The following is a 26,844-nucleotide window of genomic DNA, read 5'->3' as shown; positions in this document are numbered from 1 at the left end:
TTGCTCAGAAACAACGACGTATTAAAACCTACATTTTTTTCTAAAACAGACTTAAATTTCTGAAAAACTTTTTCACCTATTTTACCTTGAACATTGGATAGTTTTTGAAAACAATTTGTTACTAGCTGAATATAATCTACCAGTGCTAAATTGTTACATTCAAGTTTTAAAATTGTATCAGTAACTATGGAAAAATTAGCTAATTTATTTTAAATTCTTTAATAGAAGCAGCAGCATCTGACAGATTATTAACAAAATTAATCATTTTCCCCACCTAGTTACAGCAGGTTGTGGAAGTAATGGAAAAATGAACAACGCATTTCGATAAAATTGTACTCTGAAAGATCACCTAAAAAAAATTTTTAACATTATTGACTAAATCATTTACTATTGGAAATAAATTTCTAATTTGCTCAGGCTCTCTATTTATACTATGAACTAAGCATGTAATGTGGATTAAGCGAGGAAAAATATTTTTAGATTTGATGAAGCTTTGCACATGTACGTAGCATCTGATGATGTTAATATGAGTTTTTCAACTGGAACTGGTTCCGGAAGAAAAAACTTCGTTAAACCTTCATAAATAAACCTTGTAATGGTATTATTATTTGTCTTATCCAAAACTTTCGTACTAATCAAATATGAAGTGCCACATTTTTCACCGGTCAAAGTTCCAATCAACAAATTTGCGACATAACGTCCACATGAATCGGTTGTTTCATCGACATGAAAATAAATTAGATTATCGCCTATAGTTTGACGAACATCCTGCTTTATTTTTTGAAAACACTTTGTCCGCGTAGTTTTTTCTTAAAGTACTCTCATCGGGAACTGACTTCGTACACTTTTTAAGAAATGATGATCGTCGGAATGCTTCACACAATTCAAAACAATATTCTCGTTGATCTGTCATCTTCTGGGTGTTAGAGAAAGATTCTGCTAGCAGACTTTGTAACCTCACATTAGACGAATTCTTCAGCTTATTTTTGTGAAGGCTTGTCCCAATATGCCGAGTTATCAAAAAATTATTTTCACAGGCAACCTGAACAATAAAACTAATTCATATTGTGCATGCCTTACTTCTCGCGTTTAATTGAAAGCAATAAGATATCAATAAATCAAAGCAGTTGTTTCAAATTGGAACTAATAAAAATAAATGTAACAAATTCAAAAATATAGCAATGATAAAAATTTGTATACCGTACTTACCTTTTTAGAGCACACTCTGCAAAAAACATATTAAGAATTTTCATCTAACACTAGTTCGGGATCCTTTTTTATCCAGTCGTGGACACTTGCAGAAACTTTTGGCATTTTGGATTCGAAGTTCATTTGTCAGTGCTAAAATAAGGACTGACAAAATTAAGAATGAAACTGGTAAATAACAAAGTGAATAATTGCTAGAAAGAAGGATGCTTTCTGAAGAGTTAAATAAGGGAGAATCAAGATAATTTTAAGGCCTATGCGGCCTATTCAATATACCAATAGACGGAATGTCTCCTAATAATATAATATTAAAATATGGATGTAAGAGGGAAATACTTGTAAACTTAATTAAAGATATATAATTATATTTGTTGCATTATTAGATATATTCATTCCCATTACAGCTTAAGTAGATTTTATAATTCATTTGTTGTTCAATCAATGACAACGCCGATTTTTTTTGGATTAAAATGATAAACATCTCATAACTAAACGTTTTGTACCTAAAACTCAAATTGTTCTGAATAGACCCCCATGATTTTGTTCTGTAAATTTTTATCAATTCTAATAACTGACATTTTTTTTTGTCTAGAATTCGTTTAATTAGGTGTGACTGACTTTAATAATTATAGACAAACTTTAAATAAATAAAGTCAAGCCTTAATAAAGGACGCAAGAATCTTAAAGGGGGAGGTATTACGTACTAACCGCCGCTCGCTATCCTTTTGTAGCAGACCTTTGACATCGTCTGTAGTTCAAACCTTAGCACGTCAAATATCGCAAATGCAAACATAGATTCGTAACCCTGAAAAACATTTGTTTTGGGACTTTATCAAACGCCTTATAAAAAAAACAGGTAGGAATACCTATTATATCTAACGTTGGCTCAGAATCAAAGTTTTCTGTTCACTCCGACAAACAGCAGAGGAGGTTTGTTTGAGCCGACCTCCTTGGCAGAAAGCCGTGCTGTTCATCTGGGACGAGATGGTGATCCAGTCGAAATTTCATTACCTGATCAAAAATAACTGATTCCATAACTTTCATCATAAGTAAAGTTAAACCTCGAATTTGTCTCCTATTTGTATCATCGTTAAAATGTGTTGAACATGGTCTCTAAGTACACCCAAGAATAAAAGTAGTGTAACTATTTGACACCTTATTCAAATACAGGGAGTCTATACCACCTGGCTCACAGTAGTCTTTCTAAGTGAAACCAGAGAGTCCGCTACTGAAGAGGTCAACAAAATTATGGACGGTCCATTGTTATTTGTCGAGTTGAAAGCTAACATTTGAAATAAATTTGAGGTAGGAGTATCATTTAAATTTTACTTGATGCAGGTTCATTGTGTAGTAAACTGAGGTCAATAGTTATTTCATAGTTGTTATCACTCCTTTTTCTATCGATTATACCGTTTTCGCTTAAATTTTTGCTACTCTCGCAGGCTTTTTTTAATTTTCTTTTGAACTTTACGAAACCTATTTTCATTTATAATCATACATACCTAAGAACTAAGACACCTTCAATATCGTCAGTGTATTAACTCTAAAATGTCTTTTTCGCCAGAGGCTTTATCCATTAATTCTAAAAACTAAGATAATTTTAAGCCGGATGCGACCTATTCGATATACCAGTAGACGGAATGTCTTCAGTTCGGACTAGGAGGTCTTAATTGCTGGTTTTTGCAGGTAAAGATTCTACCCAAATGCAAAATTACAAAAATATGCATAAATCTGTACATATGCAACAAAATTGAAAAGTATACAAAATATGCATATTGTTTAAAAAAAGAAGTTATACGGCCAGAAAACATCTTTTTTTGCTGAATATCCCACATTTTAAGGAAGCGGCTGGGAACAACACTGCGCGGTTGCGCTGTGCATGCCTTTGGAATGTGGTGCATGCTCTACAGCTGTCCCTACACTACACCCCACTACACCGCTATAGATCTGCGACATAGTGAACAGCTGTAGAGAGTTTGTGTTCTTCCTATAAACTCAGTGCTCAAAATTTTCAGCTTTGAAAAATGGCAAATCGTAAGAGCATATAAACCAGCACAACTAAATTTTAACTAAATTGTTCTAGAAATCATAGGTCACGTTAATTGTCCCATCGATAATGGTAATGTTCACGACATGGCGGCAAACCACGAGGCCGCCTTAAATTTATTCACCAATCAGTGCCCCGTCGGAGCACGTGTGGCGGAAGTGACTGGTATAAGAGGAAAACCAAAAAATAAATGTACCTGGCGAGTTCTCTATATACTATATGACTTTGATCCTCAATTTGGAAACATCGACCACACACAAAGATCTCGTGATTTTTATAGTAGGAAGCCTAATAATACGAGAATTCTAATGCAAGCTTGGGAACCTTTTCCCCCCACTGTAGAAATTGTATATTTGATTCTTCAATGCATGTGTGACGTACCGCCAAGTGTTGAAACAATTAACACAGATTTCCTTAATTTAAAGGTGGAGTAGAATATCCAAGAATTATTGTTATTTTTTTATTCCACCTTTAGTGTGAGGGTCAATCTAGATACAATTAGTGTTGAAAAATAATAATAATAATAATAGGTAAATTATGGATATAAGAAGGAACTACTTATATTAGTTAAAGATATATAATTACATTTGTCGCATTATTAGATATACCTACATCTGGTCATCATGCATCATCAAACTGCATATAGGTAGATAGGATCGAATCTGTCCAGAATATCAAATTCATAATGCGCTTGCTTCCTTTGCGTGTTAGAAATTCTCCGGAACTGTACAAAAGTTAGGATTAAATAATTTATGTGATCGTAGAATTTTTTTTTAAATTTGTTTCATACTGTCAGCGTGCAATCTAGTCTCAGATAAGGTAAATTTTTTTAATGACAATTATGGTAATCTTAAGGCTACTCTTCGTTGCATTTTGTACCTACAATTAATTTTATGCGTCTGTATGTAAAGGCTACTTTTTTGCCGTAAATAAATTAATTATTTTTAAGATACCTATTCATACCTACCCATTACAGCAGTAGATTTTGTAACCCATTTGTTGTTCGATCAATGACAATTTTTTGGATTAAAATCATAATTCGATAGGTTTTCAAGTTGGTTAGTAAAATGTTTTTTATCCTATATTGTCTATCGCTGTAAATTTTTTTCAATTTCTGAGAATTGATAGTGTTTTCAAATTGATATTGCACTTAAAGAAAACGTACCAGCTAGCACATTGAGATGTTTAGACCAAAGCCTCAACCTTAAATAATAAAGTCAAACCTTAACAAAGGACTCAAGAATTTTAAAGCAGGGGGCTGTTACGAACCAACATGACCTTTAACATCGCCGGCAATTCAAACCTTAGCACGTCAAACCTTAGTAAAGATGATTATGGACTTAAAAATAATTTTAATATTTTGCCAAACATGGATTCGCAATCCAGAAAAAAATTTGTACAAATCAAATCAAAGAATCAAAGTTTTTTGTCCACTCCGATAAACAGCAGAGGAGGTTTGTTTGAATCGACCTCCTTGACAGAAAGCCGGCTGTTCATCTGGGACGAGATGGGGTGCTCCAGTAAAAATTTCATTACTTGATCATAGATAACTATTCCATAACTTTCACCACACATAAAGTTAAAACTCGAATTTGTTTCCTTTTTTTAAAGATCAACCGTACAATTGCCGTCTTCCATTCGGAGGGAAGAAAACCTGACTTCAACGACTGCTATTTTTCTATTCTTTAAGACATTGGTCGTTCGTAACGCCAATTTTATTCAATATCAGGTCTCTAGAAAATTCTACTTGGGAAATGTAGTTCGGGTTAAAAGTGCCCAACAGACTGGAACGTCCAAGAGGAGGTTCTTTCGTAAAAAATTCTGAGAATGTCTGCACGAATACTTCTGTCACATCTTCGTAATTATTGACTACTGTACCTGAGGCATCCCTAACGTGAACGTTCCTCACTGGACCCGAGACCTTCGTTCGGTGTTCTTGTGCAGGCGTTTAGGATCTTTATCTGCAACAATGGAGTATTCGTATTTGAGCCTCTCTAATGCCAGACAAAAGATGGTTCGAAAAGTCTGTGTGTTTTATAGTCGGATTTAGACTTCGTTCTTTTAAATTTACAATCCGTTTAACTGTAGGGATTTCAGACGCATCAGTTGTGGATGTGCTAGGACAATCATTGGCAAAATGTCCAGTCATTTTGCATTTAAAGCAAATATCGTCGAAGGTGAAAAAGACGCGATAATTTCATACTTTAATACCAAAGAATCTGGAAAGTTTAATTTAGCTCACTGCACAGTAATCAAATGACCTTATCACCAATGGTCAAAAACAAGCCGATAAAGAACGTTGTCGCGAGACCAATAAATTAAACATTATTGCTACTTTTGAGAATTATTCCCGGGAAGAAAACGTGGAATATTGCTTATGCAGGCTTCAACAACAATTCCAGGGTAGTTCAATAATAAAATATTGGAATAATCTTACCAAAATCGAAATAAAACCAGAGCAGAAAACACACTGTTCGCGCCTAAATTCCCACCACTCAACTTTTGGATATATTGGAAATTCTTTTATATATATAAAAAATTATCTTACGGTTGTTTTTAAATGTTTAATATGATTAGTTGTTGCACCAAATTGCTAAGTTTTCATGCCTGTAATTTTTTTACTAGATTATAGAGAAGAAAGTTACTTTTTTATGTCAACTTAAGTTAAAGCTGGTAAGTAGTATGTACCACCCAAAGCTTGGTCAGCAACTCTACTTTGTTTTATTTTCGATGGCACAGTATTTTAATTATTCTTTAACTTAATCACTTTCTAGGACTGATTAATTAATGACGCAGCAAAATATGTACCTATATAAGTAACACAAGTTCTTAAAAATGCAAATTTTTGTATAGGTAATCCTAGTACATAATTCTAATGTGAGGTCATAAAGTCTGCTAGCAGAATCTTTCTCCAACAACCAGAAAATGACAGATCAACAAGAATATTGCTTCGAATTGTGTGAAGCATTCCTACGATCATCATTTCTTAAAAAGTGTATAAAGTCAGTTCTCGATGAGAGTACTTTAAGAAAAAACTACGTGGACAAAGTGTTTCAAAAAACAAAACAGGCTATTCGTCAAATTATAGGCGGTAATCTAATTTATTTTCATGTCGATGAAAGAACCGATTCATGTGGACGTTATGTCGCAAATTTGTTGATTGGAACTTTGACCAGTGAAAAATGTGGCACTTCATATTTGATTAGCACGAAAGTTTTGGAAAAAACAAATAATAATACCATTAAAAGCTATAGTTAGATTATGTACTTTTAACTAGGAACCAAAATATCACATATATTAAAACCTGCAACAACGTAATGTAGCTAATAAATTGGCCATTATAGGATCAGTTGTTGTTCAGTGTTATATCTAAAGCGATGGGTTTTAAAAAAATAGTGAAACACAATATAAACAGTTTAATCTTATAATTTAATACTGAATGATTTTTTAAATTTCTGCCCTAGTTAGACATGCCGCTAACGTCAGCCGTTTTAATTTCACTGCTGATGTAAGCGTTATAGCTTACTAGACCAGAAATTTAAAAAATCACCCAACGTAATACTAACAACTATTCCTACATAGGACAAAATTATTTTTAGACGTATAGACTTTATGATTATTAAAATTAGTCATAATTAAACGAAAGAATTTTATCAAAAAATACCCGTCATAATATAGATTTACAGTTGTTTTACTACATAAAAATAAAAAAGAAAGGAATAAGGATACTAAATCTAAATCAAAGACTATGTAAATGTATTGTTGGTTGCGTTACGATTTTTTTTTTTTTTAGGTAAAACCACAGTATAGAGATCAATGATATCCATACTGTGGTAAAGCCTCTCGTGAATAATGCTATAAAATAACGGGTAATTTTTTAATAAAATTCGTTTAATTATGACTAATCTTAATAACAATAAAAAATTCAAATAAAAATCATTTTCTCCTATATAAGAATATTTAAGTTACTAATCTTCTACATTTCGAGCACTTTTAATCACATGCCTAACAAGACACTTCTTTACCAAAACAACAATATCCTTAGCAGCATTTGTGAGAGTTTCAATTGCAGAAGTTAAATTATCCATGGCCAAATTTCCAGTCTGATAAAACTGTGAAACTTGTTCATGTGTAGCCAGCATTGATAAAACAACAATTCCATGATTAGTGTTCTGTTCATCTTTAAACAACGGCACTTGGCACAAACGTTCCTCTTCTAAATTCGGATCAACTAATACAAATTCCCCTTGTACTGCCAAAGTAACAGATGTAATTAAATCATACATAGGTATCCCAGCATGTGCTAAAGCAACTCCAGCTACAGTTATTGCTGCACTTAATGCAGCTCCATCATTGTGTAAAACCAACGCATAAATGTCAACTTGAAAATTGGGAAACTCATGTCGGGATACAGCAGACTCCAGTGCTTGTTTCATGATAGCGCTGTACTGCAGCTCCTCTGGATCTTGTTGGTGCAGTCTTCGCTTGTGGCAACTAAACGGCGCATATTTGAACTCGCAGTATATTTCACCCTTAGAACTGTACTCAGATTTGTTGGGTATTTCACGGGGATTGAATACTGATACTATAACTTTTGTTTTGTCTAGTTCGATGTATGCAGAACCTTTGGCTTGACTGACAACACCTGTTTTTAAAACTAAAATCATCACGTGAAAGTATAACTTTAATGTAAAGTGCTAACTTACAAATTTTTCTGTGGTCGTTCGCTGATCTCCCATCGATGCGGACTCCGTTGGATTTTACGAAATCCTTAAATTGAGACTTTCCAGACTTGGTATTTAATTTGTCAAATAACTGGTATGGAATTGTAATTTCCGGTCCGTTGATTCTCTTGTGATCTATTGGCATGGTGGCATGTGCGTTTTTCCGTAAAACGTAACACCTTTTTTTTCTAGAGGTTAAATTATATTAGGTTATGTTTTGTATTGTGATGTGTTACGTCAATTATGGTAAGGACATTTTATTACTATAAATTGGCGAACCTGATATATTGTTATCTAAACAAAAAAAAATGTAAGTTTATAATATTGATTCAAATATATATGAAAATTTACAGTTTTATTATTTATTGTCTGTCTGTCCTTTCAGAAAGTTAAAATTCTATTAATTTTTTAGTCAATCCAAGGGATCAAGAGCTATTCCCACTAGGGGATTTTTCGAACCAAATCAAAAATAGTGGTAATTGTCAAAATCTTGACGTTTGTTTCAGTCAGTCCTGCTGTCAATTATTAAAAACTTGTCGGTACATGTTTTGGCGCAATTTTTCTGTTAATTGTGGAAGATTCTATTTTTCATTGTAAATACCCTAACCAGAAACAGTAAGATATCAGAACAGAGAAATACTAATTATTACATACTGTTTTTGCAGATGTCAGACAGTGAAGATGATTTTGATTCTACCGGCACCAATGCCTTTTTTAAACCGTCTTTTGTACTAATTGCAATTGACACTGATCCAGCAATGTTCATCAAAGGAGAAAATGATAACACACCTTTTAGAAATTGCGTAAATGCTTCCTATGAACTTGCAAATTCATTAATGTTTACCCAAAGCAAACGAAGTTGGAGTCCTTTTGGAGTGGTGCTAGCCCGTGATGACGTTTCAGCGTCATTTGTTAATTTTGATGATAATGTTCTGAACTCCATCAAGTTTCTGAAAGAAAAAAAGGGTACATCCGATGATGATTTGAGGGACTTGTATCAGAGAAAAGGTAGCGTTGATTTGAGCGCGTTTTTTTTGTTTTGTAAAAAGAAATTTAAAGAAGTGAATGCCGTATTTTATAAAAGAATAATCATTTATGTTACTAATGATGATAATCCTACAAGAGGTGACAAAAATCAAAGGTTTGCAGCCATTAATGAAGCTAAGAATTTTGAAGCCAATGGTATTAGTTTTGAAATGGTCACAATGAACCCAAATTTTGATTATAAACACTTTTATAATGAGTTGTTTTCTGTTATGAAAGTTCCTTTGGTTGAAACCATAGTGGAGGATGAGGATGGTCTGATTGAGAAGTTGTCCTCCTCAATTTTGACAAGATTTTATCAAAGAAAACTACATTTTTTCCCGTTTCTTGGTGACAATTCTAGATTTCTCAAAGTTAAACAGAAAGTGTTCATCAGAGAAGAAAAACTGTACAACAACGCCTATGTTTCTACAGATGGAAAAACTTTGAAGAAAATTTCAAAGAACGTCGCAGATGTAGTAAAGACATATCGTCTAAAAAATGCTCCTGTCAATCTTGAATTTGATATGGAAGAGCAAATGGAACTATTGAATAATAATTTGCCTGTTGGATATACTTTACTTTTTGTCTCAGATCGAGTTACAGAAGTTGGTTCAATTTTAATAGACAATGTGCTTCTTGAGGTTGATCCTAAAGAAGATTTGCCATTTTTCAACAGTTTCTGGCAATACTGTGCCGATAAGAATAAAGTTTTAATCTGCGCAAGAAAATTAAGGCAACTTGATAAGACACGTTTTGTTGAGTTTATTCCAAAGTTTGCTAATAACGCTAGAATATTTTTAATCAAAGCTATACCATTTAATGATGAGAATAAACTCCCATCGAGTAAGCTTGAGGCAGCTGATGACACTACACAGTATTCTCAAGAAAAAATTAAAGTTACAGATGAATTAATCAAAAAGCTGACATTTGATTATGATCCTAAGATGTTCACGAATCCTTGCAATGCAAAAAAGAAAGCATTCTTGAGGTCAAAGTTCCTTGATGAACCTAAAGAAGACATTGAGGATGTCACTTTGGATACTGAGGGTTTGGATAAAACTCTAGGGCAAGTTGGAGAAGATTTTAAAAAGCTGTTTCATTTAGAAGAAGAGGAAAAGGGGAAGAAAAGAAAAACTGCTTCTGCTTCAGCAAGCTCTAAGAGGAAGAAGTAAAACAATAGATGTAAGGAGAAAAGTATTTTCAAATAATTTGTTTTTTTTTTACCTATTTTGAAATAAAGTAGTATGCATTCATATTTTGAAAAATATGGTAGGTAATTTTAATCTATTGTGACTGACAGAACAATTAATTTTCTATTTTACGTTTTTATTATTCAAATGTTTCATAAATATTTATTAATTACAAAAATACAAAATTTACATAATAACGCAAAAAATACCTGAATCACCAGCTCCAATTTTTCAGACGCGATTTTCGTAACGCTTCTAATGCCTTATCAGCTTTCAATTGAGCCTCTGTTTGTACTTTTAAACCATGTTTCTTAACACCACTATTTACAACAGAATCATGTTGCAACGCTCCTGAGACTCCTTTTCTCGCAAATAATTTATGCAAGATGTATTGATCCTGGTCATCACTTTTAGTACTATTTTCACTTTTCTGGACTTCCTTAATTTCTGTTTTTACCAAACCATCAACTTTTTCTCCATCAACTGTACCACTTCTATCCACAACGCACTGTTCTTTTTCTTTAGATTTGCTATGCTTCTTCTTGCTCTTCTTTTTGACTTCTACACTTTTTGTTATCCTGTCTCCTTTTAATTCATGATATAACTTGGCATTTGTTTCAGAGTATTCTAAAGCTGTAGCAAAACTCACAGTTGCATTACAATCATCAACTTTATTGACAGGAGATTCTGGTCTTTCTTTATCCTTTTCTCTGTTCAAATTTCTTAATTCCATCACAGTCAACCTTTTTAGCTGTTGTCTTTCTTCTAGTTTCTTCTGTCGTTCTTCTTCTAAATGGAGCTGATATGAAGTTTTCTTTACTTCTTGCTCTGGTGGCTTTGCTATATTTTTTGCTATTTCTTGTGCTAGCTTTTTCATAGCTTGGATTTTGTCTTCTGAAAACTCAACTGAGCTTTTTTTCTTTTTTTCCTGCATTCGCTCTTGCAATTTTACTCTAGATTCACGAAATATGTTAGCTGTTTCTGGACCTGTGGCTGCATTATCCGCGGGAAGAGAAAATAAATCATGCAGACTAGAGGATTTAAAGAACTTGTGAGTTTTGGGATCTAGTAATATTTTGTTACTTAGTAGTTGTTTCCAAACTTGTCTTTGATACATCTGCAAAAATAATTCTTAGTCTGTAATAGGGTAAAATGCGTTTTCTGTTTTACCTTTTCTTCTATGGTTCCTGCTGATAGCAATCTGTAAATAGTAACCTCTTTATCTTGACCAATCCGCCATGCACGTTCTCTGGCTTGAGTGTCTGTGGCAGGATTCCAATCAGGATCATAAATGATAACCCTGTCAGCGCCAGTTAAATTAACTCCTAATCCTCCAACTCTAGTAGTTAATAAAAATACATCATAACTAGAGTCCTAAATGAAACAATGAATAACGTAATATGTTAAAAATGAAATCATTTTATACTAACTTCATTAAATTTATTTATAAGTGTTTGCCTAGAGCGCACTGCTGTACTTCCATCCATTTTTAAATACTTATATTCTTGCTGCTTCAAAAATTCTTCAAAAACTGTAATCATTGCTCTACTTTGTGTAAATAACAAAACTCTGTGCTTCTGTTTTTTCCAAATTTTTAATAATGCAGAAACTACAATCATTTTCCCTGATTTTTTATAATAACCAAATTGATGTTCTACAGGCTGTTCCTCAATGTTCTTCTCTGCTTCATCAGCTTCATGTAAATAGATATCAGGATGATTACAAATTTTTCTCAATGCTGTTATAGCTATAAGAACATTAGCTCTTGTTTGATTTTCAGAAAACCAATTTTTCATATTCTTCCCTAATATTGAACCAATGTGGTCACTCTAACAACAATATATTAAACACAAATGTGCAACATTGAAATAAACCTACCATTAAGTACCCTTTATATAAATCTACTTGTTCTTCTGTTAAAGAACAGAACAAAACCTGCTCAGTTTTATTTGGTAGACTGATATGACTTTGAACCTCATCTTTTGATCTTCTCAGTAAGTAAGGAGTAATCACGTTTTTGAGTGTTGTGGCCACTGACAACGCAGTTGCTTCCTTAAATAAAGTGTGAACATATGCAAACTTACATTTAGTAAAAATCATACTTGCATTGGGGTTGAGTTCACAAATCCGCCTTGTACAATTGGGTTATTGAAGTGTTCCATAAAAGTGTTTAAATTTCCCAGCATGCCTGGGTTAGTAAAATCAAACAAACTCCACAACTCTTGCAAATTGTTCTGCATTGGGCTCCCACTCAACATCAACCTGTGAGGAGTTCTAATTTGCTTCACAGCAATGCTTATTTTTGCATTGGGGTTTCTAATTTTATGACCTTCATCCAGAATCAAGTAATGCCAGTCATACTGAGTGAGATAATCAATATATTTCAAAATTCCACCATAGCTTGTTATCACAACGCCTTTACTTTTGGTCATTTCTTTAATAAGATTGGGTGTTTTACCCTGATAGCTACCAGTTTGATGAAGAACTGCCACTCTGAATTCAGGGGCCCAGTCATGAAAGTGTTGGACCCACTGATGTATTACAGTGACGGGGCATACTATTAAAGTAGGTCCTAATCCTTTAAACCTATTAATCTAGTATAACTAATATGTTTTTATTGTATTAAAACAGATTACCGGTCATGAGAGATTACTTGACTGTATTCTAGACCTGCCAGAAATCCTATCACTTGAACTGTCTTCCCTAAACCCATTTCATCACCTAAAATGCCCCCACTGGACTGCCTGTGTATATTCCATAACCACCTTATACCTTCCTGTTGGTAAGTGTAAAGATTACACCAAATTCTTATGGGTATTTTTAATCCACCCTTAATAGTGTAAAAATCTAAGTTATCTGGATCATCTTCAAGAACATTTTCACTTTCTAAATGCTTATAATATTCCTCCAGACGTTTTTTAAAAAAATTCAAGCAACCATCATCTTTAACTTTCACAAATTTTGTAGTGTCTGAGGTGTTTTTCTTTTTTCTGGGTTGGAGACAATTACTTGGTACATATTCAGATTCACTCTCTGATAAATTCATTTAATTAAAAATGATATACAAAGTGTGAAAATACTGTAGTTACCTTCAGATGGTACATATTCACTTCCAGAAGAATGCGCTTTTTCATCGAGTGTTTCATCCAACTTCACTTTTTTTTCTACAACTACTTTTTGGTGATTTTCGTTCTTCCGTTTTTTCTTCTTTTTGTACTTATCTGAGATTTTATCTGCAATAACTTTACTCTTGTTATTATTCACTTGAAGTGTCTTTTTGTACTCTTGGATTTTTCTTAGCTCTTCCTGTCTTTGGATGTATGAGTTAATATCTAGGGAAGAAAAGGTAGCTTCTTTTTTGTTTTCGATTACTTCTCCATCTTCAGTGTCTTCTGTTGTGTTTTGTTTTGTTAAAATGTTAAGTTCTTGGAGTGCTTGTTCTTCCAAAGTTTGTTGGTTTTGACCCCAAACACTAATTCCTTGTTGCAAAGCAAGTTGCGAGAGTTCTTCATCCTTCAAAAATATTTTAAGCTTTTAACAATATTTACACATTCTGGTTACCTGTGCTGTTAAATTATTGTTGGTAAATGAGCACTCTCCACTCTCTGCCATTGTGTTTAATTATAATAATTACAACTCGTACATTTTCGTACTACTCAAAATACAGTAGCAGGTATCTCTTAATTATAATAAATATCTTTACAATGTCTTTACACAAACAGGTTATGACAGGTTGAATCTTGTTAAGTTTCTTGTTTTAATTGATTTGCAATTACATTTGTTTAGTATCCTCTTGTTTTTTTTGCATGTATTTTGTTTGTTCAACTTTATAATGAATTCTACAAAAGCCAAAAATGAACAACTCCACCTAAATCCGGAATCAAGACATTTGGCCTACGCACACCACATATTCACTGCGCATATGGCGCATGTGCAAAATCGACTAGGGACTTTTAGTTTAGAGGTACAAAGAATAAGAAGAAGCTCATTTTGAATCCTTCAAGCAATTCTGATTTTTTTTTATTACCAGTGCTTGTAATTAACGAATGGTTGGAGTAAGTAGGTATACAATATTGTCTTAATATTTGCACATACAGTATTATTCTTTTCACAGTTGGTAACTCTTATTGATTTCAAGGTTATTGCCTAAATTTCAAAACTTTTAACAAATATGTCTAATTTTTTTTACAATGCGGCCTAGTACGTAGCTTAAAACTTAAAATTTGTATTGACTATAGAAATTGACGTAGGTATATCAATGGAACTAAAAACTATACAATATAACCTCTATAATCAGCACAACATGCACCGACATGCAAAAATGAATTTCTTCTGGAAAATTTCATTTTTGAAAAAGTCGTTCAAAAATTGTCAAAAAAATCAGGGTTATTAAGCTTGACGTGCTGATTCCAAAAGCATACCGTGTTTAGGGTCACGGAGCAACATTTTCGACATATTCGGAGTGAAATTCGAATATTTTGAAATTTTTAAAAATTGTGATATTTCATTGGGCGATTCTGGAAAAACGGCTGGAGTTATCGAAGAAATGAGGCCGGAAGTGACTTTTGCCGCCCGAAATCAAGAAAATGTATTAAGTTAAGTTTCGAAAATCGTCGAAAATGGGTCGAAATTTACATCACGGGAAAAGTCGTCTGAAAATTCTCAAAAAATTCAGGGTTATAGATCTTAACGTGCCGATTCCAAAAATATAGGGCGTTTATTTGATGTGGAATTTGAATTTTTTAAAATTTTTAAAAATTGCGATGTTTCAATGGGCAATTGTGGAAAAACGGTTAGAGTTATAGAAGAAATGGGGCCGGAAGTAAGTTCTGCGGCCCAAAATCTGCAAGAAAATGTATTTTGTTAAATTTCAAAAATCGTCGACAATTGGTCAAAATTTGCATGGGGAGGGGGGGGATATACATAATGAGAAATTTCACTTGTGAAAAAGTTGTCTAAACATTCTCAAAAATTTAAGGGCCATAGATTCCGACGTGCTGATTCCAAAAATATAGAGTGTTTATGAATATGGAGTAATATACAGGGTGTTTTTGAAATACACTACCAAAAAAGAGCAGGTAATTAGTGATGATAAATAGAACCAATTGACAAAAAATACTTTAGAAAATAAATCGAATTTTCGGTCAAAATTTCCAGTACGCCACTGTATTAAAGGTAATTCAAAATGCAATCTTGTTCGCTTAGCAACAATAAAAATTTAGGGTACTGTTGTCAATTTTGTGTCAGTTGTATTACAATGGTTTACACAAATGCTGAATTAACTGATAATTATTTTGTCCTACTGTATGAAAGAATTGACAAATAGGATTCATGATGTTGCGGCTACTATCAGAGTAAATCCAGACATGATAAGAAGAGCGCAAGAATCATTAATTCGTCGAGCTCGGGCATTGCGAATGATGGTCGGCATTTTGAGCAATTTCTATTAAAAATAAATCGTTTTCGTTTCACTACTCGCTTCTGTAATTATTCTATCTTAATTTAAAAGGCAAGATTACTTTTCAAAATCCAAGGATTTTCGACTTGTCAAATCTGACTTTACCTTTGCTTACTATGCATTTTGATTCAAAATAATTTTAAATTCGTTGCTAGGTTTATATTCAAATTAAATGCAATCAATTTACCTGGATATTTTCATCAGTGGTGTTCTAAGCAGGTGGTTAGAGGTGATTTTTTTCATCATTAAAAAAAAATTGAGACTTACTCAATCCGATTCCTTAAGGATGCCAAAGACCTTCATTAATTTTTGGTAACGTATTTCAAAAACAGCCTGTATATGTTTGAATTTTTTTTAATTTTTTAAAATTACGATATTTCAAATGGGCAATTCTGGAAAAACGGTTGGAGTTATCGAAGAAATGAGGCCGGAAGTGATTGGTATCGATATTTACAAGAAAATGTATTTAGTTAAATTTCGAAAATCGTCGAAAATGAGTTGAAATTTTCATAATGGAAAATTTCATTTATAAAAAAGTCTCAAAAAATTCAGGGATATAGATCCCGGCGTGGTGATTCCAAAAATATAGAGTGTCTACTGTCTATAGATACGGTGTAATATTTTCGAGAAATTTGGTGTGAAATCCGAAATTTTTGAAAATTGCGATATTTCAGTGTCAATTCTGGACACACGGCTGGATTTATCGAAGAAATGAGGCCGGAAGTGACTTCTGCGGCCCGAAATCTATACAAAAATGTATTTAGTTAAATTTCGAAAATCGTCGAAAATGGGTCGAAATTTACATAATCGAAAAATTCTCAAAAAAATTATTCAGGGATATAGATTAAGACGTGGTGTTTTCAAATATTTAGCCTGTTTATGGTTACGGAGGAATATTTTCTAAATATTGGGAGCGACATTAAATTTTTTGGAAATTTTTAAGAATTACGATATACAGCGTGTTATTGAAAGGTAAGTAAAATAAAATCGGCAATTGGTCTCGAAGTACGAGTGCTAAAAGTAAAAAAAGATCAGGTAAAAGCGTTCTCTTTTTAGAGATAAAAATTATTAAAATTTATGTCCAAATTCCAAGATCATCTTTCGTTTCTAAAAGGCAACATTTAGTCTTGACAAAACTTTTATTGTTACAGTTGCTAGGATTTACTAAAATAAATAAATTTTACCTATTTATCCTCCAGCAGCGTCTAAAAAGGTTGGATAAGGGTTAATTTTTCCTTATAATTTTGATAACACGAAATAAATTTTTCAGGATTCTTACTGCCCATTCACAATGGACATAAGACATAAGAACGAGCGCATAACATAATTTACGTTTTTGGTTTGTGTCTGGCTTATGCTTATCTACGTTCACAGTGGACAGAGTGAACTCTGTAAGAATTGTTAAACTGCGCAAACGCAGAACGGTATAACTCCCGGCTAAACATAGAAACGGCTAACCTCAAACTGAGTTAAAAAAAATATCTAACCTAAAATTTCATACGATATTCGAACTTGACAACTCGCAGTACAGAACAGACTCGCCGTGTGAAGCTTTGATTATAATTGTTATAATATAATCAAAGGTGTGAAGTGCCAAGTGCCAACTGTCAAAGGGAATTCAATAGCAGCATTCAAAAGTCCCTAGATTTTAACATAATTTTGACATAATTCGTGCACAAAGTTGAACTTATTTCAACTTTGTGTACGCACACAAGGATTACATAAAACGTTCATAAGCATAAGAATTACGTTCGTCCACTGTGAACAGGGGTACGCGTTTTCCATAGTTTCAACTTTACGTATTTATGTAAGCTTTATGTACTTGTTATGCCTTATGTCCATTGTGAATGGGCAGTTAGAGTTCGCGAATAACTGTCAATTTTGTTGTACGTTCTTTTCAATAACACCCTATATAGTTAAATTTCGAAAATTCTCGAAAATGGGTTGAAATTTGCATAAGGGGTAATACGTAATGGAAAATCTAATTTTCGAAAAAGTTTTCTAAAAACCTTCAAAAAATTAAGGGATATTGATCTTGACGTGCTTATTCCAAAAATATAAAGTGTTTATGGTTAATTTTTTGAATTTTTTAAAAATTGCGATATTTTAATAGGCAATTCTGGAAAAATGGTTGGAAGTGACTCCTGCAGCCCGAAATCTACAAGAAAACGTATTTAGTTAAATATTTTACCGGTTTGTGTCTATTAAATGCCCGTTTACATTTATAAAAATTGGCTGGTAGGAAAGCCATAACTATATCCTGTATGTAAAATCGGTAGAGTAATATATTACCTTACCAAAATGTCAATTGTCAACATCTCTCAAGGAACTGAAAAGCAATGAATGTAAAAAATCAATAATGTAAGTAACTTTACCGATTTTATTTAAACTGTTTAATGCTTGACTGGCTGCATTTTAACATTTTCGGGCAATACGTTGCCTAAATCCATCATTTTTCTAATTCTGTTCACAAAATTTTTTTGAATAAACAACAAAATGTAACTGTGACACCGAAATATATCATGCAAACGTGATCAACCACATTTATTTATTTTCTAATTAATTTTTAATTATTGGATTAAAATAGGCAGAAACCGATAAAATCTTGAACACACCACGGATGTAAATGGTGCCATAATCGCCTTATAGCCGTCTTAAAATCTTCGCTAACGGTCGGATTTCAAACGGACGGTTATGGCGGTTATGGCACTCTTTACGTCCTGGGTATGTTTTATCAATAGCTAGAAAATCGTCTAAAATGGGTCGAAATTTGCATACATCGTCGAATATTTTATTTTTGAAAAAGTCGTCCGACAATTTTCAAAAAATTCAGTGTTATAGACCTTGACGTGTAGAATCCAAAAATATAGCGTGTTTATGGTTACGGGGGAATAGTTTCGAAAAATTCGGTGTGAAATTCGAATTTTTTCAAATTTTGAAAAATTGCGATATTTCAATTGGCGATTCTGGCAAAACGGTGGGAGTTATTGACGAAATAAGACCTGAAGTAAAGTCTGTGGCCCGATATCTACAAGAAAATGTATTAGTTAAATATTGAAAATCGTCGAAAATGGGTCGAAATTTACATAAGGATTACATACATAACGGAAAATTTCACTTTTGAAAAAGTCGTCTAAAAATTCTCAAAAAATTCAGTGGTATAGATCGTGCTGATCCCAAAATATAGCGTGTTTATGGTTACGGAGTAGTATTTTCCAAAAAAACCGGTGTCAAATTCGATTTTTTTTGAAATTTTAAAAAATTTCGAGATTTCAATGGACGATTCTAGAAAATGTTTGTAGTTATCGAAGAAATGAGGCCGGAAGTGACTTCTGAGTCCCGAAATCAACAAGCAAATATATTTAGTTAAATTTAAAAAATCGTCGAAAATATGTCAACCAATTATTGACTACAAAATTGCCCATTTCAAGAGTCTAAAAATGTCAAGGGCATAAAGGCGTATGATTTCCAGTGTCCCCAATGTTTAATTTGTTTACTCTTAATAACTATAAAAAGAGAAGTACTTTATGACAACTTGTTTTTTAAATACGTTTCCATCGACCAACAGTAACAGTGTTAAAAGTTCTTTGTATAAGCGTCTGTGTAATTATAAGCAGCATAGCAGGAATTCTTGAAGGCAGAATTTAAATCAAAATGAATAAATAATTATGTTAAATTACACCAGTGGCGAGAAATTCGTCAAAATGGTTGTCCGTTAATCCACGAATTCCCAAAAGAGCAGAGGGCGTAGCAAAGTTGACTTTTGCCTGCTTACTCTCTCGTTATATTTGTTACCAACAAATCTATACTAAATAAATCATTAGCTTTAGTTTTAATTTAAGAGTACCGGGGTTTATTTCTTCAGTAGCACAATCTGTAAAAAAATTCAATTGTATATTTGTCTGTAACACAGAAACAAATATAATTAATAAATATTACTTTAAATACTTACATTCTTGCAATATTTCACCCGATCGATATTTTAAGTGTAATCTACATATAATGAAAGCAAAAAGTTGTTGAAAATGAAAAGTAGTTGTCAGTTGGTGGTACGTAGTGACACAATATTAAAGCTACCGCTAGCCTCTGAGAAATTATTATGGAGTGCAATTTTTACTCTACTGTACTGTGTTAAACTTTTAATCACAATGTTCCTTTGTTTTACGACACATGGTGTTCCTCTAAAAAATTTATAACAAAATTGTTTTCTTCAAAATAAAATACTACTGAGTGTATTTTGTCTAGCTATATAGAATTTATGAAGTGACCCATATACACCGAAATGTGGCAGACAAACGATAACGTGATTAAAGTATGCCTTTCAGGAAATGTAATTTTCGGGATGTTTGGCTATTTTTTATTGTTTGAATTTACACAGACGTCGCTGGAATCAACGAATCGTGTGTCGGATTCGTTCTACCAAACCGTACAAACCAAAGGGTTTCACGTTGGCTTGTTACACGTCTCTTAATTGGATGTGATGGTTTGCTACGGCTGCAGTTTTTCCCAATCTGCACGGATTGACTACTTTGCAAAGTGTAAATGACCCACTGATGTAAATAACAAATTTGCAGCCAGAGGACAAATTAATTTATTTCAGTCCTGTGTTAGAAGAATTTTAAGTGAGTGCGGAACTATTCTCTTCCGTACCTATCTGCACACAGGCATTTTATTTTAATCAGTTTTAAGCGATCTACCGCACAGAAAATCTAATTGCAATTGCCTGTAACGTATTGTAGATTTCTTTAGAATCTAGTGGAATTTCAAAGCATATTTTTGAAGTAAATTTCAGTTGGAAAGGGTTTTTTTAATGTTATAACTATGTCTTTTATTGTATTTTATTTTTTAAACTATGTATAGAATAACTTTAAATCAGTATAAAAATTGATGAGCAAAACCTAATTTTAATCAGGGTAGTTTTGTTGGAAGTTGAGTTTGTAAACTTCGATTTTACAACATTTTTTTCGTTTTCACTTTGACATAGTTGATAGGACGACATTACATTTTTTTAAGAGAATGTATTTAGTAGATTATTTCTGCGATTACTTCAGAACCGACATATGTAATTTCCCTGAAAAAATAGATGACATCATATATAAAAACATTAAATAAACTTCAATTAAAAATGTTCTCTAGGATGCTGTATTGCTTGTGCTTTAGTAATGTTTTCTTATTTTTCAGAATTGGTTGAACGTTTTACGTCAATGAAAGAATGTATGAATTAATTTGTGTTATGGATTTTGTTAAAAAATACATAAACTTATTTCCACTCAAAAATATTGTAAAAGCTTGCCGTGATTCGAATACTTAAACACTAAAGGCTGATTCCAATTATACAACTAATTAATGTAATCACTTTTAACTCTTATTGGTTGTCCTAATGATGCTAATCGTGTTAATGAAGTGTTAGTTTTTCGATTCCGGCATATTTATCTAACTGTGATACGCGCAGCAAGCGATCAAAAAGCTTGTAACTAACGAACGATAAAAAAACTCTCTAGTTACTAGTTAAGCGCACAGTTCACACGGCCACAACTCGGCTCGGTGGTGACTCATCACCATCGGCGGCGCTCGACTAAAGAAAAGCCTGGAAGCGGAAGTGGCGATGGACACTCCGGAAGAACCTCGATCGCGAAATATCTAGAAAGGAGCGCTGGATGTTTAAATAGGGACCACCGCCGGGAACGGGCAGTGAAGTCCAGTCAATGAGAGAATATGAGCCTATTCAAATCCATTTCAGTGGAGTCGGAATCATTCTGTACATAATTGCTGTATAACTATCTAGTCGGGTGAAATAAATGGTTGAGTTTTACCCAAGCCGATCTTAATTATCCGTATATCGTAACATTATTAATTTTACAATAAATACGACTAATACGGTTTCTAATATTCACATCGAACAAAAACTCAGTTGCATTTTTGGAAAGTAAATTTTAAAAGCAATTAAATCATTGATCTACCCCTTCCGGACACTTTTTTCCGTAAAAAGTTTAAAATTACCCTTTTATTTCTAGCGAAGGTGTAAAAAAAATTCTAATTGCGTAACTAAATCATTAATCTTAATAACGGCAAATAATAAAAGTTTTGCGAAGATCATCGTTCCTTTATTATCCGAAACAATGAGGAAAAATTAGTGCAAGAAGCTTGTTTTTAATCAAGAGCATAAAAAGGAATTAATTTTTCACAAGCAACAATAGAAGAAAGTGAAAATGGAACAGATGACTTTGCTAAACAATATTACAGGCCCTACTTCGATAACAAAACTCGCAAACCTTGGACAAGATAATCTGACTATTGTTACTTTGTCAGCTGTGCCTTTGAATCTTTCTATGACCCTCGCAGAAACGACGACAAATATAATTCACGAAAAGTATTACAACGACAATAATGAAACTGTTGTGCCTTTAAATGTATTCTATACTTCGAGCAGCTGGTTAAATGTACTGAAAACGAATAAATTAAATGTTTTTTTAGCATTTCCTATAAATGCACTAGGAAATAAACAAGATGGCGTCTGCTCTAAAATGGTCCAAGTTTCGAGTATTATGACGGTTTACTTAGTTATCGCAGTTTCGCTGTTTTAGATACGCCACATTAAATCTAAAACTTTTCCCTAACCGAAAGATATAATCTTTCTTTGGCTCCGGTGTGTTTTTTCCCTTACCGGAGTTTTGGTTTTTGTTTTCCGGGCGTCAAACGGCAATTGTTTGGAACCGACACGGATCGCGCCTTCTTCCTTCGCGCACTGTCTGCTCTTTTTACTTTATAATAGTTGGGGGTGTTATTTTTGCATTATATTTTTCAATTTTGCTTACGCTGCTATAAAAACAACAGTGAAAATCTTTCGCATAATCATTAACCTACGACAAACAAAGCCCTTCAGAATCAGGATTGAATATTTTTTTGATGTTTTTACAACAAACGGTTTATTTTCACGATGTACCGTTGAGGCATACACATATTTATTTAGTTGCTGTAACAAGTTAAAAGCTTTGTTAATTGGAGAAGTCAGCTGAAACAGAAATGATGTTACTTTTGTGCTTCTGGTGACAAAGGAAAAAATCATATCCACGACAGAAACACAGATTATAAAAACTATATCTGCCTCTTTTAAATAATTCACTTTTGTGTGAAATTATAATTGTTGCTTTGTCTCTCTTGTTTGTAGTTGATTAATATTATACAACGACATAAACCCTTTTAGTGCCTGGAGACTTGTTTTACTGCGAGTTGGTACATCTTTACGTCGAAATATTCAACATGAATACAGTTTTCACAGTCGCTCCGCTGGGATCCAATAAAATATAAGCACAGAGAAGTTAGAAAAATATCGCTTGCTATAAGTTTCCCATATATCTGTCGTCATGAGATATTCCGACTTATTTATGTGTCATATCTCAAACTTGTTGGCCGACTTTAATTAAATTTGAAACACGATGGAATAAAAATTGCAGTTTAAACTTAATGGAATATACGTTTTCTCAAAATAATAGTACCAGTGGAGTATAATATGTCCGTTTTAACTCAGAAAATATTGCTTTAAAACGTAATCTATCAGAAAATTTGTTTAATACGAGTATATTTTTCACATTCAAAAAAATTCATTATTTAAATCTGTTCTTTCATCTGGAATGTTAACTTTTTCTTCGGATTTATGTCAATTTTAGACATTGTACGTACCTATATAGGCATATAAGGTAACTATGAAATGAATCGAGTGGTGCAGGAAGCTGCATAAAAAAGTGAAGAAAAAGAAAGACAAATCAGATTTGGCCTCTTGCCATCCACATTCGACTCCGACTCTTGTATCCTTTAGCAAATTGAATAAAGTTGTTTTAAAAAAAATGTTTTTGTTTTTATACAAAATGGATTAGATTGTGTTTACTAATTAATTGAATTATTATTGTATTGTATGTGGGCGATCGACGCATGTTTTCTGTGTTTTCGTTACACCTAATTAAATTTTAAATACAAAAAAGTTACAAAAAAGGAAGTAATATTGGATATTATTTAGTTTATAATATTGTTCAGTCAAATTGTAAGGCGAAAACACTCATGATGACGAACTTTTTGTAATTTTGTGCGTGGTCACAATGCGTGAATATAATAAATTGCTATTCAGAAAAATTAGTAGGTAGTGAACTGCGTTATTAAGCAAGAAATATATTTCATATATTATTAAACAGGAGCAGAAAGATTTTATCACGGTCGAAATTAGTAGCATCGACAGAGTATGAATTAAACTTTTATATTTCTACGGTGATTTCTACATTTTATGATTTTTTTCAGACTTCAAGTGTCACTACAAATACGCAGCAAATATAGAAAATAATACCAGGACTGATCCTAGTAAATTTTGTATTCATGTTAATATATATATCCCCATCATTCCTAGGAGGAACATAGGGCTTCCACAAGTGTTCTCCATCGGGTTCTGTCCTTCGCAATAAGTTTTATTTCATTCCACGTCTTGTTAAGGGCATTTGTTTCTTGTGTGATTGTTCTTCTCCATGTGCTTTTTGGACGTCCTCTAGTTCGCTGTCCTTGGGGGTTCCAATCAAGTGCTTGTCTGTCTACGTGATTTGACGGTTTCCGAAGAGTATGGCCTATCCAACCCCATTTTCTGCGTCTAATTTCTATTCCTATTTTTTCCTGTCTGGTTCTTGACCATAACTCCTCGTTTGTTATGCGGTTTGGCCAGAAGATACGTAGTATTTTACGTAAGCAATTATTTATAAAAGTTTGCAGTTGACTTGCTATATTCTTTGTGATCTTCCAGGATTCCGAGCCGTATAAGAGAACTGACTTAACGTTCGTGTTGAAGATGCGCAGCTTAACCTCACGGGAGTAGCTACCTGACTTCCAGATATTGTTAAGCATGCCAAACGCCCTTCTGGCTTTGTTAATTCTTGCTCTTACGTCTGCTTCTGTACCTCCAGTCTCGTCGATAATACTACCTAAATAAGTGAACTCCTGTACTTGTTCGATTACCGTGTTCTTCAAACGTAGTTCTCTGTCGTCTTGAATTCGCATGCGCATCTCTTTTGTTTTCTGGATGTTAATCTTCAATCCTATCTTCTCTGCTTCATCGCTTAATCTGGTTAGTTTATGTGCCATCGCTCGTACGGACTGTGAGATGAGACAGATGTCATCTGCATATTCTAGATCGCCGAGTCTGCTTACCATGCCCCACCGAATACCGCTTGCTGTGTCATTTATTTTCTTCATGACATGGTCTAAGCATATGTTAAATAGCAGTGGTGACAGAACACATCCTTGTTTTACCCCATTTCTTACTGCTATTTCTTTACTGATATTGCCCTTGTGCATCACTCTGCAGTTTGCGCCACGGTACATCTCTTTTATCAGGTTGACGATCTTTGCAGGGACTCCTCTATTTTGCAGGATTTTCCACACTGCCTCCTGATGAAGCGTGTCGAATGCTCTTTCGAAGTCGACGAAACATAGTGCTAACGATGTTTGGAATTCTTGGGATTGTTCTACTATAAGGCGTAAGGTATTGATGTGGTCTATAGTTGATCGGTGTGGCCTGAAACCTGCTTGTTCCCTTCGTAGGGTTGGTTCTAGTGTATCCGCGAGTCTGGTATGCAGAATGGTCCCGACGAGTTTGTTTATTACATTGAGCAGTGTAATGCCGCGCCAGTTCTTGCATAAGGTTAGGTCACCTTTCTTAGGTAGTTTTACTATGAGCCCCTCTTTCCAGTCATCAGGGAGTTTTTCCTGTTGCCAAACATTTATTATAAGTGGGTAAATAACGGTCTCGACGATGTCCGGGCAATGTACCAGTAATTCTGGAGGAATATTGTCTGGGCCTGCTGCCTTGTTACATTTTAAAAGTTTTATAGATTTCTTGACCTCTTCGTAACTTGGTTCAGTTGTGGGAATTCTTGCATCGTTTGAGGGATTTGGAGAATCACTTATATCTTCGTTTCCATCGGGGAGCGTACTTAAGCTAGTGTTGAAGTGTTCATACCATCTGTTTATTTGGTCAGTCGTGGAGGTGAGATTTTCGCCATTTTTGTCTTTCACAGTTGAGCAGTTATTGGCGAAATTCTTATTCGCTAATTGCCTGGTGATTTTGTACAGTTGTCGCGAGTTGCCTTGGACAGCTGCTGTTTCGGCTTCTTGGGCTAAGTTTGTTACCCATTGTCTTTTGTCTCGTCTGGCTAATTTTTTCACTGTTTCGTTTACTGCTCTATATTCTTCCCTCAGTTTGTTTTTTTGTTCCGTTACACTTGTGTTGTTCATGCTGTTGTGTATTACCTTACGAAGTCCGATTTTGTCCCATGTTTCATAGGTAATCCAGTCTTTTCTGTCGCCTTGTTTCCTTCCCAGAATTTGCTCGGCGGATGCGAGCATTGCTTTTCGGGCCGTCTCCCAACTCTTCCCACTTTCTTCGCCTATGCTTATATTATTTGTTTTTTCTAGGACCGCTTGTTGGAATTTTTCTGCCATCGCTTCTTCCTTGAGAAGGTCAACTTGTATGTGGGCGATCGACGCATGTTTTCTATGTTTTCGTTACACCTAATTAAATTTTAAATACAAAAAAGTTACAAAAAAGGAAGTAATATTGGATATTATTTAGTTTATAATATTGTTCAGTCAAATTGTAAGGCGAAAACACTCATGATGACGAACTTTTTGTAATTTTGTGCGTGGTCACAATGCGTGAATATAATAAATTGCTATTCAGAAAAATTAGTAGGTAGTGAACTGCGTTATTAAGCAAGAAATATATTTCATATATTATTAAACAGGAGCAGAAAGATTTTATCACGGTCGAAATTAGTAGCATCGACAGAGTATGAATTAAACTTTTATATTTCTACGGTGATTTCTACATTTTATGATTTTTTTCAGACTTCAAGTGTCACTACAAATACGCAGCAAATATAGAAAATAATACCAGGACTGATCCTAGTAAATTTTGTATTCATGTTAATAGTTTTCAAAAACGCTTTGGTATATCATTCCAAATGATCTAATGATATCTTAAAAAGTTTTTATCCAGGGAGAATTCTTAGGAAGCCGAGAGAATTCGGAGATGATCCGTGAGAATTGGAAAGAGTTCGAATGAATCCGTGTGGACTGTGGATACTATAAAATATGAGATAATCGAAGGGAATTTGGGAGAATAGAAGAAAATTGTGGAGGATTCGAAAGAATACGAGA

The 26,844-nt window shown here is 33.6% G+C and overlaps 3 protein-coding genes and 1 long non-coding RNA gene across 5 annotated transcripts; 2 read left to right on the top strand and 2 right to left on the bottom strand.

Moving 5' to 3' along the window:
• Window positions 1-3,148: 3,148 nt before the first annotated feature.
• LOC135134506 (uncharacterized) lies at window positions 3,149-4,201 on the top strand. The gene is made up of 2 exons (XR_010281328.1): window positions 3,149-3,240; window positions 3,290-4,201. It is a non-coding gene; the product is annotated as an uncharacterized LOC135134506 (long non-coding RNA).
• A 2,453-nt stretch (window positions 4,202-6,654) lies between these two features.
• On the bottom strand, window positions 6,655-8,218 carry LOC135133890 (exosome complex component MTR3-like). Of its 2 annotated transcripts, none has more exons than XM_064062421.1 (2): window positions 7,960-8,218; window positions 6,655-7,910 (listed from the first exon to the last, which is right to left on the bottom strand). In XM_064062421.1, the coding sequence occupies exons 1-2, from the start codon at window positions 8,120-8,122 to the stop codon at window positions 7,222-7,224; spliced, it is 852 nt and encodes a 283-aa protein (XP_063918491.1). In that variant the 5' UTR covers window positions 8,123-8,218; the 3' UTR covers window positions 6,655-7,221. The 2 variants fall into 2 exon arrangements, with proteins under 2 accessions (XP_063918491.1, XP_063918492.1); XM_064062422.1 differs by having other exon boundaries at window positions 6,655-7,898.
• Window positions 8,219-8,271: 53 nt separating this feature from the next.
• On the top strand, window positions 8,272-10,270 carry LOC135133889 (uncharacterized). Its single transcript, XM_064062420.1, has 3 exons — window positions 8,272-8,287; window positions 8,390-8,592; window positions 8,643-10,270. Exon 3 carries the CDS (start codon window positions 8,643-8,645, stop codon window positions 10,173-10,175), a length of 1,533 nt encoding a protein of 510 aa, XP_063918490.1. The 5' UTR covers window positions 8,272-8,287; window positions 8,390-8,592; the 3' UTR covers window positions 10,176-10,270.
• A 73-nt stretch (window positions 10,271-10,343) lies between these two features.
• LOC135133888 (DNA excision repair protein ERCC-6-like) lies at window positions 10,344-14,116 on the bottom strand. The gene is made up of 8 exons (XM_064062419.1): window positions 13,755-14,116; window positions 13,283-13,706; window positions 12,830-13,226; window positions 12,296-12,779; window positions 12,072-12,245; window positions 11,624-12,022; window positions 11,364-11,567; window positions 10,344-11,310 (listed from the first exon to the last, which is right to left on the bottom strand). The coding sequence occupies exons 1-8, from the start codon at window positions 13,803-13,805 to the stop codon at window positions 10,408-10,410; spliced, it is 3,036 nt and encodes a 1,011-aa protein (XP_063918489.1). The 5' UTR covers window positions 13,806-14,116; the 3' UTR covers window positions 10,344-10,407.
• Between the last annotated feature and the right edge of the window lie 12,728 nt (window positions 14,117-26,844).

This window comes from Zophobas morio, unplaced genomic scaffold (assembly GCF_036711695.1).
Source record: "Zophobas morio isolate AGI-343-1 ecotype UQ-CSIRO unplaced genomic scaffold, CSIRO_AGI_Zmor_V1 ptg000023l, whole genome shotgun sequence".
NCBI lineage: Eukaryota > Metazoa > Arthropoda > Insecta > Coleoptera > Tenebrionidae > Zophobas > Zophobas morio.
The sequence above is the reverse complement of the archived record's forward strand: the minus strand, read 5'-3'. Positions and strand labels throughout refer to the sequence as shown.

Bases quoted from the DNA above. Each gene is read 5' to 3' on its own strand.
- LOC135133890 (XM_064062421.1), bottom strand. From the start codon at position 8,122: ATGCCAATAGATCACAAGAGAATCAACGGACCGGAAATTACAATTCCA. The intron at 7,911-7,959 runs GTAAGTTAGCAC...TGATGATTTTAG, and splicing joins GAACGACCACAGAAAAATTT to TTTTAAAAACAGGTGTTGTC.
- LOC135133889 (XM_064062420.1), top strand. From the start codon at position 8,643: ATGTCAGACAGTGAAGATGATTTTGATTCTACCGGCACCAATGCCTTT.
- LOC135133888 (XM_064062419.1), bottom strand. From the start codon at position 13,805: ATGGCAGAGAGTGGAGAGTGCTCATTTACCAACAATAATTTAACAGCA. The intron at 13,227-13,282 runs GTAACTACAGTA...TGAATTTATCAG, and splicing joins TGAATATGTACCATCTGAAG to AGAGTGAATCTGAATATGTA. The intron at 12,780-12,829 runs GTAATCTGTTTT...CTAGATTAATAG, and splicing joins CAAGTAATCTCTCATGACCG to GTTTAAAGGATTAGGACCTA.